This window comes from Tilletiaria anomala (assembly GCF_000711695.1).
Source record: "Tilletiaria anomala UBC 951 chromosome Unknown K437scaffold_31, whole genome shotgun sequence".
Classification (NCBI taxonomy): Eukaryota; Fungi; Basidiomycota; class Exobasidiomycetes; order Georgefischeriales; family Tilletiariaceae; genus Tilletiaria; species Tilletiaria anomala.
Window position 1 is genome coordinate 117,353 of NW_013546991.1, and position 14,689 is coordinate 132,041.

At 53.9% G+C, this 14,689-nt stretch overlaps 4 protein-coding genes across 4 annotated transcripts; all 4 read right to left on the reverse strand.

The window, feature by feature from the left end:
* Positions 1-65: 65 nt before the first annotated feature.
* Positions 66-3,109, reverse strand: K437DRAFT_255960 (actin-like ATPase domain-containing protein). The gene is made up of 2 exons (XM_013388334.1): positions 2,317-3,109; positions 66-2,248 (listed from the first exon to the last, which is right to left on the reverse strand). Exons 1-2 carry the CDS (start codon positions 2,972-2,974, stop codon positions 192-194), a joined length of 2,715 nt encoding a protein of 904 aa, XP_013243788.1. The 5' UTR covers positions 2,975-3,109; the 3' UTR covers positions 66-191.
* A 367-nt stretch (positions 3,110-3,476) lies between these two features.
* Positions 3,477-4,754, reverse strand: K437DRAFT_267942 (uncharacterized protein; the record flags this gene model as incomplete). Its single annotated transcript, XM_013388335.1, has 2 exons — positions 3,477-4,328; positions 4,401-4,754. The coding sequence occupies 2 exons, from the start codon at positions 4,752-4,754 to the stop codon at positions 3,477-3,479; spliced, it is 1,206 nt and encodes a 401-aa protein (XP_013243789.1).
* An 891-nt stretch (positions 4,755-5,645) lies between these two features.
* K437DRAFT_267943 (uncharacterized protein) lies at positions 5,646-9,726 on the reverse strand (the record flags this gene model as incomplete). The annotated part of the gene is made up of 5 exons (XM_013388336.1): positions 5,646-6,017; positions 6,081-7,484; positions 7,554-7,730; positions 7,799-8,658; positions 8,727-9,726. 5 exons carry the CDS (start codon positions 9,724-9,726, stop codon positions 5,646-5,648), a joined length of 3,813 nt encoding a protein of 1,270 aa, XP_013243790.1.
* A 2,812-nt stretch (positions 9,727-12,538) lies between these two features.
* K437DRAFT_255964 (uncharacterized protein) lies at positions 12,539-14,680 on the reverse strand. Its single transcript, XM_013388337.1, has 5 exons — positions 14,454-14,680; positions 14,101-14,350; positions 13,477-14,022; positions 12,837-13,382; positions 12,539-12,776 (listed from the first exon to the last, which is right to left on the reverse strand). Exons 1-5 carry the CDS (start codon positions 14,493-14,495, stop codon positions 12,616-12,618), a joined length of 1,545 nt encoding a protein of 514 aa, XP_013243791.1. The 5' UTR covers positions 14,496-14,680; the 3' UTR covers positions 12,539-12,615.
* Positions 14,681-14,689: the final 9 nt, after the last annotated feature.

Genomic DNA, 14,689 nt, shown 5'->3' on the forward strand with positions numbered 1-14,689 from the left:
TCACAGAAGCATCTACGAACTACTAGCTGGCTTCGAACCGACCTCACTCGGACCGAGCCGTCTGTGGGCAAAATATATTCTGGATTTCTTGTTGATAACACGAGAACGTGAGCTTCGTTGGGCCCGCCTTATGCCTCTTACGCGGATGACTGACCCTTCGCGCGCGGTCGCCTTTCACGTGTGTGCATAGATTACAATTCCTCGTGAAGGGGTGGAGAGTGCTTCGCTTGTGTTTGTTCAGTAGGCGGAGCAGAGCCAGCCTCTTCAGGGGGTGGCGGTACTTCGGGTTCCTTTGTGCCTGATGGCCCTTTGCTGCCCTCTGCCTCTCCTTCCTGCGTTGGTGATGCTTTCTTTGGCGGTCGGGTCTTTGCGATCTTTCGCTTCTTCAGCTTGCGGATTGTATCCGAGAACTTGCGCTGCCGTTTTTGCAGTTCCTCCACAAGAAAAACTGGATCCTCGTCTATGCGTTTCTTCTTCTGCAGAGCTGCACTGGTCTCAAACCATTTTTTGTCTTTTGCTAGCGTATTTGCCAGGGTATCGAGTTCGGCCTTGCCGTATTTGCTCGAGATGCCTTCATTCAGGGCCTGTGTCAGATTCGCTTGGGCCCCCTGGACGAATGCATCTGCATCCCCAAGTACACGCAAGAATGACTCAGATGCTTGATCTCGAAGCGAGGCTTCGGAAATGCGCGTTTCAATGGGCCGGACATGCCTCTCAAGATCGGCCCGCTTCAGCTTAAGTACGCTAATCTCTGCCTTGTCTCCCTCACTGGCGAGGTAGATCGAGATATCGTCGACCCGCTGCTTGATCTTCTCACGCTCATCCTTCTTGCTCGCCGAGAGAACGCTCTTATCCTCGAGCAAGTCACGGACCCGGTAGATGTACCCTTCGAGCAAGTTGCGAGCTTCATCGCGCTGCGCGCGCCGCTCATTGTCCTTGTCGAGAAGGTAGAGAAGATCCTTTGACGTTTTAAGTTGCCGTGACTCCATGGGCTTGTATCCGCCTTGAGGAATTGTCTCAACTGTCAATTTGATCAGCTTGTCCTTTGCCTCCGTAAGCTTCTTGGCTGCAGTCGCCGTCGAGTTATTTCCCTCTGTGGTTTCGACTTCTGAATCGTCCGAGCCTCCTCCAGCACCGAAGAAGCTCTTCAGTGCCGCAGATAGGCCGGTCTTGACTTTTGGCTTGACGTTGAGAACGGCATTCTGAACTGCATAAGTGCCGAGGGGCTTGCTGACAAATGTCACGTTCAGCTCTGTCTTCACGCCACTGATGTCGCCGTTTGCTGTGAGATGAGCGAGAGCAGAGGAGATGCCGCTAATATTGAATAGTGCGACATCCTGGCTAAAGCCGTCGACAAGACATTCAGCGTCATTCGCATACCCGACCTGCATGACAAAGTCCTCGTGCACATTCGTTCCAGTGTAGCTCTTGAGGACCAAGTCGTTCTTGAAGCTCTGGATGCCAAACAGGACTTCCTCCTTGCCCCCATTGAGCGGGTCTCGTAGTAAAACGGGATATGGATTCGCGTCGTAGCCGCGGATGTCCTTCATGCGGAATTGGGGATTGTACGATGCGCCATAGAAGGCGGCGCCCATCGCGGCTGCCTCGTCGGCATTGACATTTTGGGCAAACTTGCTTTCAGGGACACCTGCCTCTCTCAGGGCAGCTTGGACAAGGGGCACACGCGTGCTGCCACCGACCAGAATGACTGAGTCGAGATCGTGAATAGAAAGATCAGCGCGCTGGAGCGCATCGCTGATCGGTTGTGTGAACCCTTTTCCGAGACCAGAGCGACGAACAGCATCCTCGAATTCTTCTCGATCGACTTTCCCACGCCAGTCCATATCCTCCGCCAGGCCTTCGACGCTAGAAGACGCCACCGCGTTGGCGCTGAGAATCTGCTTGACTCGATTACCCTCCTTGAGCAGCTTGGCCATTGCCCGGTCGTTCTGCCTCAAAGGTGTGGAGAGCGATTGACCAGCCGCCGTCTTCTCGAATTTGTCTGCTAGAATGTCTCGCACGATTAGGTCGAGCGCAAGCCCGCCTGCTTGTCTATCCCAACCGATGGAGAGGACATCAACGATGGTGGCTTCCTTTTGCGTCGAGCCAATTAAAAGCACGCTGTCGGCTTTCACCTGCTGGGTAGAGAACTCGACGATCGTTGCACGCGTAGATCCGGCACCGGCATCGTAGAACATATGTTTTTCCGGCTTTGGGAACGTTCGACTTAGCGCATACGAAGTTGCAGCTGCATGGAAATTGCGAAAGCGTTAGCGAAGAAGCATAAAGAGCGCAGGCGGGACAGCTACAACGCACCTGCAGCACCATCGCTGACCAATCGAGGTTTCATGCCTGCTAGCTGAGCCGCATCAAAGATGGCCTGCCTCTCGGCAGCGGTAAAGTAACCTGGCACAGTAAGGACGACGTCAAGTCCGCCGAACGTGCCAATGTTGCCTGGGTAGGTCACTTTGACATCCTCTCCTGCAGTTGCTTCAGCGAGCTGCTTCATGTGTGCTAACTGCATACCGACAAGTTCTTCGATGGAGTAAACGATATCTTGATTGTCCGCTGTCTTGAGTGTACGCAGGGCGCCGATTGCCTCGGGGCGATTGTCCGCGGCGACCAAGTCTGTGTGGTAGAGCTGTGCTTGCCGCTGCTTGACTTGTTCATTGGACAGCTCTCTTCCCAATAGTAGCTTCATCGCCGCATAAGTGTCTTTTGGGAAGCGACCGGCGGCGTTCTCTGCATCGCTGCCGAAGAGGCGCTCATGCTGCTTCCATGCGACAACAGAGGGTACCTTGCGCTTACTGTCGCTGGACAACACGACATCGAATGGCATGCCCGGTTTAACCAAGGCCGCCTTCATGAACGCTGTACCATAGTCTATGGATACGACGCCCATGCCTGCAGCCATTGGCGCTATGAGGGCCGGGAGCATGAAAAGAGCGAGAAGCAGCGGTGCAAGGCGGGTCATACCTCTACTTTGCGTTCTTGGCGTCATGATGGACATGACGGCCATCTCGGCAAAGGTCTGAAAGCCGCGCAGATGCTGCTACAGATGTGATGCCAAGTAGCCCCTCTCAGATACCCTTTTCTGGAATGTTAGGAGGTGTTGCATGTCGAAGCAAGAAGTACCAGGCACCAAGGTTCGAGTCTAAGGTGCGACAAGGTATGATGCCTGTCATGTTCCAGTCGGCTTGGGAGCTCCACGGTGGCACACTTCTCGAATCTTGCGGAACGCCACCAACCCTAGTTCACCCAAAGTATCACATAAGCAAATTAGCCCCTCTCAAGTTTTGTCTATCTTCTGTGCCCTCTCTGCCAGATATAGCCAAAATCCTTTAAACTCCGTGGGATGAGTGTGCAAATATGATATGTACACTGTGAATATGAAACGTGAGGATTGACGTCGCCAAGCCCAAATCACGGGATGTACAATCTACACACGGAGGAGGCTACACAGGTTTGCGGAGTATTCAAATATCAAAAAAGTCATCCTGTAGGACTTTTTCTGATGCCTTCGCACGCTCCTTCGTAGTCCCCCGCCGTCGTCGCTTCTTGCCATCTGATACGGAGTCACTGACGGTGTGTTCCGCATTTTGCACCGTTGCTTTTTTGTCCGTACGCATATCTCCTTTTTCGACTCCACCGCCCGTGATTGCACTGCGCTTTCTCTGTCGTCTAGGCTTTGATGTCCTTAGGCCGTCGCCTTGAACTGTGGCGGCAGATTCCGAATTCGGCTCAACCTCTGGGATGCTTGCTCCAGATGCTTGATCAGAGCTGCCTCGCTGACGTTGCCTCTTCCGAGGGGGCTTGGCTCCGCTTGCAGCGACGACACTCTCAACCTGCTTCGAAGACACATTCCGCTGTCTATCATCATCTGCGATGCCGGACTCCGAGTTCGAGGAGTCGTGTTCGTCGCTCTCGCCTCCGACCATGGGAATGACATCGTCCTCATTCAAATCAGCATCAGAGACGGTTGTATTTGATGCAGCGTCTGCGAGAGATTGACCATGAGGGCCTTTGGCCAGTGATTTGCCCTTTATGGCATTGACTCGCTTTGCGCTGTGGTTGGATTCAGGTTCCGCGGCACGCAGTCTCTTCTCCTTGTAGCGCTCGGAAAGCGCTACCTCGGGCTGATCGGGGAGTTCTCCTGCTTCCATACGTTTCTCGACCTCCTCTTTGAATGCCAACGCGGCTGCAAGTGCCCTGCTTTGCGCCTGGGATGTACCAGCTGCACCTTTGCTATCGCTTTGCTCTCCCGCCGCTTCAACTTGTTCGGCGGCGGATAGGAGTAGTGATACGTATTTTTGTGAGGTCGGAAAATTCTGAAATGAAGAAGTTTCTAATGTTCAACGGGTCCATCCAGTGCACGTGTCAGTCGAGGTATTGTCACTCACGAGCACGTAATTTAGCAAAACGCGATCGTTGTATAGGTTCACTTCCGCTGCCTCCTTTGCATGCGTGTCACTCGCGAGAGTCAAAGCCTTCTTGCTCTTGCCAATTCGTCTCTCCAATTTCCGGCGCTCAAAAAATTTCACCTTGTGGTACCTTTCAGCATTCTTCTTCTCCAGCTGTACCCCTTGTGCCTTCTCCAAGTCGTTTTCCAGTGCCGCCAGGCGCCGCTCGGCCTCCAGCTTCACATTCTCGGCGAGATTCGATTTTGCAAGCAGCCTTTTTGTCTGCCGCAAGGAGGATTTGACTTGGTTGATTGATAAATGCGGCTTTGCTGCACTGCTAGCCGCAGCCGTCATCCGACCATTTTGCCCTTCGTTATATCGCCCATGATGCCGAGCGCGTTGTCCTCCACTCGGAGCAGCCTTCCAATCCCGCTTCGTACGATTTCCCCTGAATCCTGTCGATAGATGTCTGTTTGACGTTGACTTATTTGCGAGCTGGCCCTCATCTCCCTTGCCTGGATTGGAGCGGGTCACCCCAGCGCTACTGTTCACTCCTCTCTTGCGCTTTTTGCTGCTATCATCGCCCCTTTCTGTCATTGGACCTATTGATCTTTAGTGCACACAGCTACTGTCGGTCTCTTTTTCAGGTGTGATGAAGAGGGGGCACTGAAATCTGAAAGGTGGACACTGAGCATTGAGCCTCATGGAAGTGCTCATCAAGTGGCAAGCTTGCCGTGTGTACGATCGCGGTGGAACTTGACAAAATTTTGGATTCGGAGACGAGAGAGCAATGGGAACTGTGGTTTCGGTGCAATTCATATCACTAGCCATCACCACCCTTTCATTCTTTTGGCGCATCTCAGTTACTCTTTGGGGCAATGGGGGCGGCATTGGCTTACCATCATTTGAAACACCTCCATGGGGATCGTCACACCGCTAAGTGCGAGCCAGCACACATGACTGATACCGATGTTGCTTCTGTCTTCTCGGGGCTACCATCGGAAAATTGCAAGGAAGTAAATGAAAAGGCCGTCGCGTATTGCACAAGTGGCCTGTGTCGGGCTCCAAGGGTGACTGTACGCACTTGCTATCGTCTCACTAAAATACTACACATCAAAAGCGCGCCACGTGCGGTACGAGCGGCGATTATAACAGACCCATTACATATACATTGGAACAACCAACTGGTCGGCAGGGTGGCCCGCAGTCAAGTAGTTTAGGAGGCGAGGGACTCGTGGTGATTGATTACGCTCGAATGTTTTCCACATCTTCGTCGTCTTCCGCATCGTTGAGGAGCCCTTCCAGAGCCTTGAGGCCCTTTGCGACACCATAGCTTGCGCTCGCCATGTGCGTCTTGGTTGTCTTGTCAAACACTGTCAAGCTTTGCATCTCGCCGAGCTTATCGCAATTCTCCGTCAAGTTAGCAAGGATGCGCATGCCCTCCTTGTGCGTGGATGCTGGCAAGTTGTCGTTTGAGATCGCGACGATGGACGACACGATTGTGACAATCTGCGTCAAGTTTTCTCGCAGCTGGACGCCCTGCGCGCCTTCCCGGATGGCCGATAGCAGGGCCGAGATGGAGTTGAAAATTTCTTTGGTCTGAGTCTCGATGTACCCCTGAAACGAGAGAGTACCCAAGTCAGCGTTGGTAGACTGAACGGAGTTCGCGCAAATACTCACTCTTAGCTCGGCCCAATTCTCCTCCCCCGAGTCACCAGCTATAAGTGCAGACCCGGGTGAGGCATTACTCAGCCGTCCCTTGTCACTACCAATGGTGACATTGTCAGGAGTGGTTCTCCCGCTCCCGCCATGCGCGCCGTTCGTGCCTAGCAGGCCAGGGTTTATTGGTGGTACAGCTGGAACGTTGCCAGGCGTGCTCGATGCGGACGAAACGCTATTCGCTCGCGACTTGGAGGTCCCGTTCTTCCAAGAGCCCTCACCGACGCTGTCCTTTCGTGTGACATCGGCCCTGTATCCAACGGGAGAGTATCGGCCAAAAGTGGATGGCTGGCGCGTTCGCGGCGAGAAGCGATCATCAGCTATAGCACCAGATCCAAACTTTTCATTGGCTCGCCCGATCGTCCCACGCCGTTCACTGGTACTCGGCGAAGGTGGTTCCATTCCTGTTCGCGCAGATGCGAGTGCAGAAGTACCCGTGTGCAGAGGCTTCAGCCCGTTTTGCAGCGTCTTGGTGCCGTCCTGCGTGAATGTTGCCTCCAGCTGCGCTGCCTCGACCTTGCTGGCCTTGCGCACCTTGAGCAATTTGACCAGGTCGACAATGGTTGTCGAGACGTGGCTAGCAGCAGCGTCAAGAAGGCTGACGGGGGACATACCATGCGAGGAGGCATGATTTCGGCAGGCAGTCATGAGGTTGTTCAGCGTTGCAGATGCCTTTGACTTGAGCGACTGCAACTGCTCGTTGTCATCATCCGAGAGCTCGGCAAGCCCACTCTGCTCCGACTTGGCGACATCATCGGTGACGAGCGTCGTCGCGAGGACCACCGACTTCATCGCCAGTAAGACGTTGGACGGAGTCTTTGACCGCGCAGCAGCGAGAAGCTCGTCAATCGAGCTTTGGAAAGCTGTAAGGTGCACATCTGCGATGGCCCCCTTGTCCGAGGCAGGGATAAAGTCATCAGCCTTGGGAGGCTTGACGTACAACTGTGACGTCGCTTTCAGCGTCCGCAGCTCTGTCTTGGCGTTCTCGTATTTGCGTTTGTATGATTGAACTTGCTGGTTCAAGTCACGGATCACCACATTGCTCGAATCGTTTTCGGCCATCATTTCGTCGTTGCGAGTGGACAGCTCCTTAAGCTCCTCCATTAAAGAACCTACTTGCCCTTGAAGTTCCTGAACCATTTCCTCCTGTTGCGCGTACTCTTGCTGCAGAGCATCGCGCTCTTGCCGCAGCTGCTCGATTTGCGGGTCATCCGCATTCCTTCGCTCCGCTGGCTGGCGCTGCAAATTGGTATGCTCTTCTCGTAATTTGTCGAGCAGCTCGAGCGTGTCCTCCAATTCGCGATTCTTTGCTTGATATCGCTCGTCATTTTCATCACGAAGCTCCTTCGCTGAGCGGGCATGTGACTGCAGGCGTTGCATGGAAATTTCATCAACAGCAGCTCGTCGTACCATTAAACAGAGTCATGTGCTCACCTCTCGCAATTCTCCGATGATGGAGTCCTTCGCCCTCGCGTTGGCCTTGGCATCGTCCAGAGATTCTCTAAGCTCAGAGTTCTGTGATTCTAGCGTAGTGATGCGCTGCTGCAATGTGGCTATCCGAAATTCGTAGTCTGATCGCAGCCTGTCTACGCCGAGTGAAGATGGGGGTCCCTGTGAGCAATACAATACTTTTCGTCAGCAGACAGCGCATAACGTTTGTGGAGCACTTCGTCGCATACCTCGAATTGACCTCCGCGATTCACCACGGGGCTAGCTCCGCTGGCGACAGTGCTTGCCGCATAGCCGTTCAAGAAGCCGGTACCAACCGAGCTGGTGGTGCTCATCCGGTTCCCTCTCTCGTCAGCCGGATCCTTTGAAATTTTTCGCGTGAGGGCTCCAAGCCCGCTCAACCCTCCGATTTTGCCATTGATCCCTGTAGCAGAGTCAAGCGAATCTCTCAGGCTTGCTGCATCACCATCGTCCACAAACGATGCGCGTGGAGCGCTGTCCTGGGAGCCCGAGCGACCCAGTCCCGCCCCGATCGACTTGACATCTGCGGATTTCTCGTTTGCATAGGGAACGGCAATCTTTTCTTCGACCATCGTCGACTTGGCAGGGATGATCTCTTCTTGTTTGCTGAGCGTGGGTTGCGCCTTGACAACGTTCGAAGAGCTCCCGCTGCCCTGTGCTTGTGCCGCTGCTGCAGCGGCGGCTGCTTGAGCCTGCGCCTGCTGCTGTGCGGCTCTTTCCCGCTCTGCTTCTGCACGTTGTTGATCTCGCACAACAGCCTCGGGCCTGAACTCTTCCTTGAGCTCTGGGAAGCGTCGCTCCAGCTCAAAGAAGACATCGCTGCCGAGGTCTTTGAACCGAGTCTTTGGAAGCGTCGCTAGCTTTTGCCTTGCTTGGTTGCGCTTCGGATGGAACTCATCCCTCACTGCCAGATGTGGTTGGTGCGTGGCTGGATCCGCATTTGGATTACGCGCATTCGCTTGCCGTCGCATCAACTCATCGTACACGTCTGTAGAAAGCTCCGCGAATTGCTGCTTTGAAAGACGGGTCAGTTTGTCGCGCGCATTTGACCGAGGGCCGCCCAGTTCGGCTGTTTGGAGGGATGATTATAAGTATTTGCTAAGCTGTGGCCACGTCTGTGATGCCGACTATGCTCACCTTTGGCGAGATGACTTCGCAAGAATCGAAGAAGCTCTTCATAATGAAGCCTGCCAGTCCTCTTGATTTCCTCTGTGTCCGGCCTGGGCCTTCTTCGCTGAGTATTCGGGGCGTTTAGCCTGACCGCGTCGCTGGAGGAGGATACATTGCGTCCGAGCGCATTCCCGTCTGGGGCAAACGGCCCGGATGGGCCGGGACCTGCTGTTGGCATAGGCTCGGTCATGTTGGTTACACGAAAGGTGCCAGTCGCCGGCGAGCGCGGCTGAGAGGACTGAGAATGATCACCGGCAGACGACGAAGTTCCGCTGCGGGCAAGGCTTCCGTATGAGCGCGAAGAGTTGTGCGAGCCGCCTCTCTGCACTTGCACAGCGGAGTTCTGTGCTTGCGCTGACTGATCCTGTCCGAATGAGGCCACAGGCCGTCCGCCAGGCGAATTCGGGGCAGCTGGAGCGGGTGGGTAAGGTGAAATGCGCCCTCCTTGCTGCTCTCTAAGCTTTCGTAGGGTGGTATTCCGCGAGAGTGGTGGCGAATGCCCCGGCCCTGGAGCAGCCGAAGATGGTGAAAGAGGCGAGACGGGAGAGGTCGGAGCGACAAGCCTATCTCCAGTCGAAGAGGTATTGGAGGCAACAGACGAGTTCGTCGGCACGCGATAAAGGTTTGACTGCTGCTGCTGTTGTTGTTGTTGTGGTAGCGACGAGAGGGCTTGTGGTGGATGGTTGCGTTGCGAAGGCCCGTATGGGAATGGGGTCACAGCAGAGGCGAGCTTGTTGCTATCTGCACCTTTAGCAGCTAGCGAAGTGGTGGGCCCAAACGGAGGACTGGCGCCCAACCTAGGAAAGCTGCCGGCGCCGACGCCTGCAGCGCTGTCCGTGGCGGAGGATGAGATAAGCTGGCCAGGGGTAAAGGGGGGCACGAAGGAGGATGCTTGAAGATGCGAGTGAGGTGATGGAGCGAGAGCACCGACAGAGAAGCCTGGGTTGTTTGGATAGGTGGACGTCATTTAGCCGGCGAGCACGTCGCTGGCGGATGGGTCGCTCACTGAGCGAGCACACCAGCTGAATCCCTTTGAGAGCGCGAGCCCCAGTCAAAGTCGGGATAGACGGTGCACAGCACCGAAAGAAGCTATACGAGTGGGGGCTTGGATGTTTGAGGAAGGGGCACTGGTAGACTGGTGGAAGGATGAGCCGGTCGCCACCGCGCGGGATGCAGCTTGAAACGGGGTTTACCGTAACGCGCGGCTCGATGGCAAACCAGCAGGAGGTTCTCTGATGAGAGGAGATCGCAGGGATGGAGTCGAGCGTGACAAGCTTTAGATGCTGGATGGCGATCAAAGCACCAGTAGGCACGAGGAACAGCGGTCAGGGCGAGGGAAAGAAACAGCGCCGCGACGTGGCGGGCTACGATGCCATCTTTGGCTCCCCCAGCAAGCGGCAAGCTGTTTGCTGTGCAAGGTGACAGCGATGCTGATCAGGTCTGGATGCAGTTGCGGCTGCTAAGGATGGCCCCCTTTCCTATATGGCCTGCTCTCTCCAAAGCAAGCAAACACCACATGGTCGGAGCTACAGTGTCGTTGTAGTCAGCGTGTTGATGGCCCAAATGGCCACTCTTCACGGACTGTTGCTTTGGGAGGAGGGATCCTTGACTCGCTAGGCACTGCACCCGTCTTGGCAAGTCCATGTATCCAATGCCACCAGGGCAGTGTCTAGCACGCGCGTTGGCATGGCCGCAGCCAAGCTTGTGTGCATATTGTCTGTTTGCAGCAACAAAAGCACTGCACCAGGCAAGTGGGTCTCATTGCCCCCAGGCGGGACAAAAAAAGAAAACAAACCAAGAGGAGAGCTGCGATGCAGTGTCTCAAACTCTCAGCTCCTCAGCAACTCACTTTGGACACTGATCCACCACTGCTAGCCGCCAGGGGTTACGACGACCAGGCGGGTCAAGGATTCTTCGTCTTTTCTCGGTATTCGCAGCGCCTATTTGGTGAGTCTTCCGGTAATTTGGTCATGAGACCCTTGTTTGTTGGAGATCTGCTGCAAAAATCCGGGAAATCTGCATAATTACTACCTACGTGTCTTCCAAGTTCACCGAATCCCAGACGTTGGCTGCACCTGGACAGATTAGCACCAAGCCCCACGAAGGGGGTGACGTCAAGGGTTGCGTGGATAGGCTGTTTGATACTTCATTTGCTCAGCGCGCCCCCTCATAAGCATCGGACGAGCGTCGAAACATCTCGCTCGGTTCGGTTTCGTTCTTTTACAAACTCCGGCACCCAGGCTGAATATTTGATGGACGTCTCAAAAGTTCCTGCAGCAGAACAAGATGGCGATCAACGCAAACACCTCCAGAATGCGCTCATTTGACGTATCTTACTGTGGCCTGATTGTATGACTGGCTCCGTTTTTGCTAGCCTTGGGAAGCCCATGGAGCTCATGAGATCGACAGGAAGAAACCTGTGGGTCCTCGACTGCTAATTCTAGAGGCTCAAGCTGGGATGCAATGGTACGTTGCAGCCAAGCAAAAGGGCATGTGTCGCACGGCTTCCAAGTATAAGTCTTCCGCAAAGATTTTCAAGTACCCCGATGCGAAGCGCCAGCGGCCTTTCTCTGGTTTGGGGATACGTGCAAGGCGTCGCGAAATTATGGCCATCCTGCTTGCGCGAGCTCGAGGAAACTATTAGAAATCCGAAAGCCTTCCATCTTTGATCAATTTCCAGACGAGTCTGCACACGACCCTTACAATGATCTGTAGATCAGAACGACAGATCGCTCAGGAGTAACTAAGCAACATTGAGCATCTTCTCTAGCCAGGACCGACGAAGGTCCCACTTTCGGACAAACCTTTGGTCATCGTCATTAATGCTCTGATCGTGCCGAGCAACGTCCCATTCGGCTGTTGGTCCCAAGTCATTGCAGTCGGTTCTTTATGCGCATTCCACATATCGTCTTCTTATATATTGAGACCACAATGAGCAATGCTTGTCTGCCTTCCTTTTCCCACCAGGGCGCGCACGCAGAGAGCATCTCTCGCTGCTTCCCGGTTCGAACTTCGATTCCAGTCACTTTTCGAAGTTTAAGCCTTCATCTCGGGCCTCCTCAAGGACAAGGTCCACACGTGCGCAAAACGGAGGAAGGTTTCTTTTGCAGGCATCACCAGGTAAAATGCTGGTAAAAATCCAAAAGACTCACTCATCATTTTGCCGGCGCTATGGAAAAGACTACACTCGAAAGAGCCGTAATCTTAGCCTGTGGCCCTTCGAGCTTCAACACGAGCGTCCGGAGCACTTCGCGGCTATTCCATTTTAAATACTCCGAGTTCAAGCGAACGGACTGTGAGGAGTTGTTCTGCTTGCTGAAGGCCTTAGGGTAGGTGAGTATTGAAATGCTTGTGTAGAATAGATAGACATGGTCTGCGACAAAAACCACATCTCCATGATCAATTTCCTCGTTTCGTCCTATTCACAAGTGCCTTCCCACGAGATTTGAATATTTTGTAAGGACTTCATGAAGCACTCGGAAACACGGTTTGCATGATCTAGATCCACAAGCATCTATGGAAGAGAAGCTGTTTCTGCGACTATCGTGTTCAGGTAAGCTGGACAAAGTGTCGTTGCTGCATTTGAGCGGAGCCGCGCACTATCCAATCCATCCTGGCTCACGTAAGCCAACCCGACTTCTACGAGCTCCTTGCTGAACATTTTACATCTTGGTCCTTGCCTGGGCTTTGTTCACCTGCACCTGCACCAGCACCGTCAGCTTCAGTTTGACAAGATCGGGCCTTGTTGACAATCGTCGAAAAGCACAAAGTGGATCTGAAACATGATTAAAGGGAGTGGAGAGGAACATGATTAGGAGAGCAAAGTACATTCGAGATGATAGGCCAGATTCTCTGATCAATTTTTTAGCTTTGGCCCTCGCGTGAGCAGAGGTTCAGGACCCCTTGCCCGCTGCTCCTCATCTTGGTGACGTTCACTCTCCACCAGGGCAGCGCCCCGCACATCGTCGGTCCACCATGCGAGGGCAATGCAGATCAGGAAGGCGGGCAAACACACCGCTGCCAGAAACGCGAAGGGGTGAGTAGTCGGTTCGCAATAAGCACGAGAAGATGTCTCACCTGCCGGAAGTCGGATATTATTGGTTGCGTTGACGATAGGACCGTTGATGACCTGAGGAATCCAGGTCGTAGAGCACGAGAGAACGAGCTGGAAACCAAAGAATCGAATTTCGGATCCTTTGGGAAAGAGTTCAGAGAAGAGGACGCGGAAGAGAGGCGAAACGATAGCGCCGGCAGCGTTCTGCAGGACCGCCATCAGGTAGAACTCCCAGCGTTGCTTGAAACCAATTGCAATGTGGGGTGACATGCCGAGGATTGCCCAAAAGGCAATGAATGCGACGATGGAGTAGCTGATGATCGCCCAATGGCGTAGAGTTAGGGAGGTGCGAGGGAAGATGTAGCGCCAAGCAGTGCCAACAATGATAGATACGCCAGGCCCAACCATCGAGTAGCCAGTGAACTCCAGCAGGCTGGGTCGGAAGGTGAGGTTGAAAAGCGTGCCGGTCACAGTGCCAAAGGCGAAAAGAGTGTCGTTATAGATGGTGTAAGCTAAAAGGAAGCGGAAGGCGTCCGGGTAGCGATAGACAGCCTGAAACATCTGTGCAACTAGGTCGGTTGCATAGTGTGCAGGGAAATGAACAGTGTATAGAGCATTGTATATCAGTTACGGGACACTGTTCCAATGATCCAAACCACTTACACGTCGTGAAAGGAAGCATGAACCAAGACTTTCCTTCAGGAAGTGGCCGTCCGGATGGGCTTGGAAGGAACGGCCAGGCAACAAGCGCCAAAAAAAGGCAGACTGCACCAGCCACAGTTGTCATGGTGAGGCCCGCCGCAGTCGTAGCGGAAGCGACGATGAGGCATATGACGACCACATAGAATATTAGGATACTCAGGTTGAGAGAGTTGCTACCCCAGATACTCATGCGCACGCCTCGGATCTCGCGATCCATGCGTGTGCTAACTGTAGCGTGCATCTGCTCTGCAACGACCAGATTCCCTTCGGTGCTCGCCTCAACTTCAACATTCTTGCTCTCGGACGCTTCTTCGTGCATCTCACGCATGCAGTAAGGGATGAAGATATTGCCCCATACCTGGACAAGGAAGCCGATGATGTTGAAGACAACGTAGAGGCCAGCTAAGGTGTTATAGATGCTCGTTGAGTAGCCGGTGAGGGCCGTGATTGGAAGGCAGAGCGCGCCGTAGACGATGATGAAGAAGATGTACTGCTCCCGCTTGTAATCTGAACAATGCGGGGATGTGCGTCAAGCTTGGCTTTCAACAGTGATGGTGGTGTGAAAGAACGGCACCTTTCACTCACCTGTGTAATCACCGATGCCAGCAACAATAAAAACCAAAGCCCCAGAAACGGCATAGGAGATTGCGTTGAGGTAAAGGATGAAAGAAGTGAGGTTGATGTCGCCCGCGCCGGCCATCGGCACAAGACAGGTAGTGGCAAAAAAATCGCAGCCGCTACCGGGAGCGTTACCGGGCTCGTGCCCGATGAGGTAGCCAATGTTTTGTATTTGAAAGCTAACATAAGAAGCGTAGCCTCCAAAGGCGGGTCCCGTCTGATAGAAAGCCACACCATGTCTCAGTATTCTTCTATGCGTATGCCAGATAAACGAGTTTGATCTGACCGAGTTGGCCGACCTGGGAGATAGAGGTACGCACCGCGAAACTGGATGCTCCATACGCCAGCTGGTAGCGACGCATACGTTGCTCGAGGGGGAGATCGTTACTTCTTGGCCACTTCCATGGACAGAAGCGTGCCCACGACATCGGCAGTGACGGGATTCTGATCATCCCGGATGCCAGTCCTGAAGTCTGTTCTGGTGTGGAGCTTAGGTGGAGCTCATGTGGAGCTTATGTGGAGCTTGTGATGAGTTAGGGAAATCAATTCTGCCTCC

Coding starts and splice junctions, on each gene's coding strand:
- K437DRAFT_255960 (XM_013388334.1), bottom strand. CDS start 2,974: ATGACCCGCCTTGCACCGCTGCTTCTCGCTCTTTTCATGCTCCCGGCC. Junction 2,249..2,316: donor GGTCAGCGATGGTGCTGCAG/GTGCGTTGTAGC, acceptor ATTTCCATGCAG/CTGCAACTTCGTATGCGCTA.
- K437DRAFT_255964 (XM_013388337.1), bottom strand. CDS start 14,495: ATGCGTCGCTACCAGCTGGCGTATGGAGCATCCAGTTTCGCG. Junction 14,351..14,453: donor ATGGAGCATCCAGTTTCGCG/GTGCGTACCTCT, acceptor GCTTTCTATCAG/ACGGGACCCGCCTTTGGAGG. Junction 13,383..13,476: donor CATGCTTCCTTTCACGACGT/GTAAGTGGTTTG, acceptor CAACCGACCTAG/TTGCACAGATGTTTCAGGCT.